We start from the raw sequence: 3,273 nt of genomic DNA, 5'->3' as shown, positions 1-3,273 counted from the left end.
AAAGAGGCCCTCAAAATTGAATAGGGCCCCTGCTATTATATTGAGAAGCCAGTATCACCCCTTGAATTTGGACAAGGTCTTTTGACCCAAAACATGTTGTGTTGCCCAACATACTAGCTGCAGATCAACCATGGACAAATGAGTGAACCCTCAAGGTGATGAGGAAGAGAAGAAGAAGATTGTTTTAACGTCCTAGGAAACTATCCCAAGAGACCTTAAAGATCTATCCGACGAGGAGTTGAACTCCAGACCTGTTATTCAAGAGGGAAATGGTGATGAAAGAGAAAGAGAGAGAGAGAGAGAGAGAGAGAGAGATTGGGCACTGATAGCATTTCTGCGTAATGCCACATTACTACAGTAAAGCTCAAAGACAACGAGGTTTAATACCTCTATAAGCATACTTCTAGAAAAACGCTTAAAATGTCGCAGCAGATTAAATAATCCTATCCATGAAAACCTACACTATGCTTTGCACTGTAGAGTACCTCTAGACAAGCATTAATCAAACACTCCTATCCTTGAATCACAACCCATCAGCATCGTGTAACATTTTTACAGTTATATTGCATCCATGTCTTTCAGAAGACAGTTTCTATAGGAGACTTTTGTCAAGCAATGAAGGCCGTCTACATTAGTTGTCATAGAAAAAGTAGCGTGCTGATGATCAAAGAGAGACACCATTATGCCGGGAAGCACAAGAGTAAGTATTGAAGATGCTATCATCCTACGGGGGCTACAGATTCATATACTTCCCCATGGTAACCAGCTTCTTGTAGCATCCTAGGGTTTTCTCCAAAAAGCATCCCAAATGCCATTCTTTCGTAACGAGGGTCAAAGCAAAAAAAGGAATTTGTACAAACCTGCCTTGAATCCTTAAGAGTATAGTTAGCCTGGCATACCCAAAACTCAATCTGAGACTTCAACGAGCCTGTCAGCATTGACGCGCAACATAATCAGTACCTTTCACTGGCCATTCACACGAATACCATAATACGAACTCAACTGCTTCACAATCTTGTCCCTCAAGCATGCATCAACCAGAGCAAACTTATCCAGAAAAGATGCTGCCCTTTCTTCCTGCTCTTTTGAAAGCTTCTCCTCTTCTTTCTTCAGCTCCTGTGGATCAAACAAATATAAAGTAAGAACTATCACCCACTCATGAGCATGATAAAAGCCCACCAAATGAACCATTAGTCAGTATAGGAACTTCTTGAACCCCGACAATGTTTCAGTATGATTAAACATGAGCTCCAGATGGCCACATATTTGAGACCATTCCAAAAAAGAAAAAACAACCAGTATGTCTAGATGTATCTCTGCTTTTTATTGATAAGGATCTAACGAAAAAAATGTGAAAATGACGGACATAGGCCTGTCCTGCACACTGATAGAAACCATACATGAACTTTCATGCTCCCTGAATACAATCCATGCAAGCTTTCATTGAAAGACATCTGCATAGTTGTGTCTAGTACATGGCCCCGTCCAGTCTAACAATTGGCAATCAATAGGCATAAAACGAGCTCAAACAATCACATTGCTGATGCACAACTGAGGCGTCCAAGATAGTCAAACCTAAGATTAAGGTTACTGCACAGAAAAGAATGCTTTTGCTACTACATTCCCAAAGCCATATCTGCTCACAACTCTCTTTTACCTGACATATCACTACGGTCTACGGTCTATTTCCCTAGCATTTGATCATCTTGTAACAAATTAAGGTTTGCTACGATACAAAACTGCAGTAAGCCAAGATAACAAAAGAGACAACTCCAGAAACAAGTGGCACAGCATGTTTAATACTAAAGAAGGCAGCAAGATCGATTGATGCACATGCCCTATAACTATATAGGGCGAACCAGCATTGATGCACATTCCATGCAAAAGCAATACTACAACATATATACATCTTCGCATAGCGTTAAATCAAAGGTTTATTGAGGAAAGCATGTTGTAGTTAATCAAAGTCAATCTGGAATACATTAGGTACACACTTTAAATGAAGAGCGATGCTCGATGCAACATACACATCTCTTCATAACATCATAACAAACACCCAACGTAATCGACCAAAGACCAGAAGAAGAATATGACCTGCATTAAGTACTGGCACTCCATGACATGCTTCTTTGCAAGTTGTTTCTGCTTACAGACGAAATCCCAGTCAGGGTCTCCGCGGTTCACCCAACAGAAAGTAGGCTTTCGTCCAATGTCTGCATTCTTCCGGTCTCCATTATCAGGTAATGTCTTCCTTATCTTGCTAGGCCTTTCGGGATACAAGGAGGCCTCTGCAGCCCTTGCAATGACAGGGCGGAGTATGCCTTTCATCATGATGAAGGGGTGCTCTTGGATCTCCTTAATGGCACGTTCAGCTTCTCGCTGTGTTGCCATTTCCACGAGAGCACGCTTGGGACCTAGCTTGGGGCTGAGAGGGCAATCAAGCATCCGGGCATTCAACACCTTTCCAAACTGGCCAAGCGCAGTTATGATGGTGGCGAGCGTCACAGAAGGAGCAACATCATCGAGGAAAACGCTGCGGCTCACCCTCTCCTGAAACTTGGCCATGCCCTCGCTTATTGTGAGTACCCCTTCTGCTGCCATGGAGATAAAAGACGATTCTTCCAAGCTCCTCAGAACGATGGCGCCACTACTCGAACAGGAAGGTGTGAAGCAGCAACAAGAAACAAAACCTTCCCGCCTCCCGGAAGCATTGCCATGGCAGCTGGTTCAAATGCAGGTTACGAGGCGAGGAAAAGAGTCTTCTTAAACGCAGAAAAATATAGCCCGCGGGGCAAGACGGGCGCCACAGCTGGAAGAGCTTCAAGACTGCGCGGGAAGGAAGAAAGAAGCAGGTGAGCGGTCGGCGCGGGAGAGCTGCTCGGAGGCGAGAGAGTCTATCAAAGCTACTGATGATCGTGAGAGGTTTCGTCAGCTGCAGAGGAGGAAGGGGCAGGCATGGCAGACTACAGAAACTGTGGCGGGGATGGTGGCAATGGCATCGCTAGTAAATGAGCGCCGCCTGCTGAAATGTACTCCAGTCTCCAATTTCCTCCATAATCTTGTATTTAATATTTAAATGTGGCCATTTCCTGTACCAGGGCCGTCATCATCACTATTCATAGAAACCGTTTCAAAATCAAAATAGGATCCAGCAGGGCTTCCATTCCCGGACGGCCGGACCCATGAAAACTCAGGCTGCTTAGGGGCTGGGCCGGAGCCGGAACCGGAACCGAGGCGGGGGGCCTTCACGGAAGGGCGTGGAGTTACCCCCTC

The 3,273-nt window shown here is 44.9% G+C and overlaps 1 protein-coding gene across 2 annotated transcripts; it reads right to left on the bottom strand.

The window, feature by feature from the left end:
- Positions 1–351: 351 nt before the first annotated feature.
- On the bottom strand, positions 352–3,027 carry LOC147459265 (ASI1-immunoprecipitated protein 1-like). Of its 2 annotated transcripts, XM_086509801.1 has the most exons (3): positions 2,095–3,027; positions 1,004–1,116; positions 352–928 (listed from the first exon to the last, which is right to left on the bottom strand). In XM_086509801.1, exons 1-3 carry the CDS (start codon positions 2,599–2,601, stop codon positions 907–909), a joined length of 642 nt encoding a protein of 213 aa, XP_086365927.1. In that variant the 5' UTR covers positions 2,602–3,027; the 3' UTR covers positions 352–906. The 2 variants fall into 2 exon arrangements, with proteins under 2 accessions (XP_086365927.1, XP_086365926.1); XM_086509800.1 differs by having other exon boundaries at positions 354–1,116.
- Positions 3,028–3,273: the final 246 nt, after the last annotated feature.

Source organism: Adiantum capillus-veneris, chromosome 4 (genome assembly GCF_014529385.1).
Source record: "Adiantum capillus-veneris isolate H3 chromosome 4, ASM1452938v2, whole genome shotgun sequence".
Lineage (NCBI taxonomy): Eukaryota > Viridiplantae > Streptophyta > Polypodiopsida > Polypodiales > Pteridaceae > Adiantum > Adiantum capillus-veneris.
The sequence above is the reverse complement of the archived record's forward strand: the minus strand, read 5'-3'. Positions and strand labels throughout refer to the sequence as shown.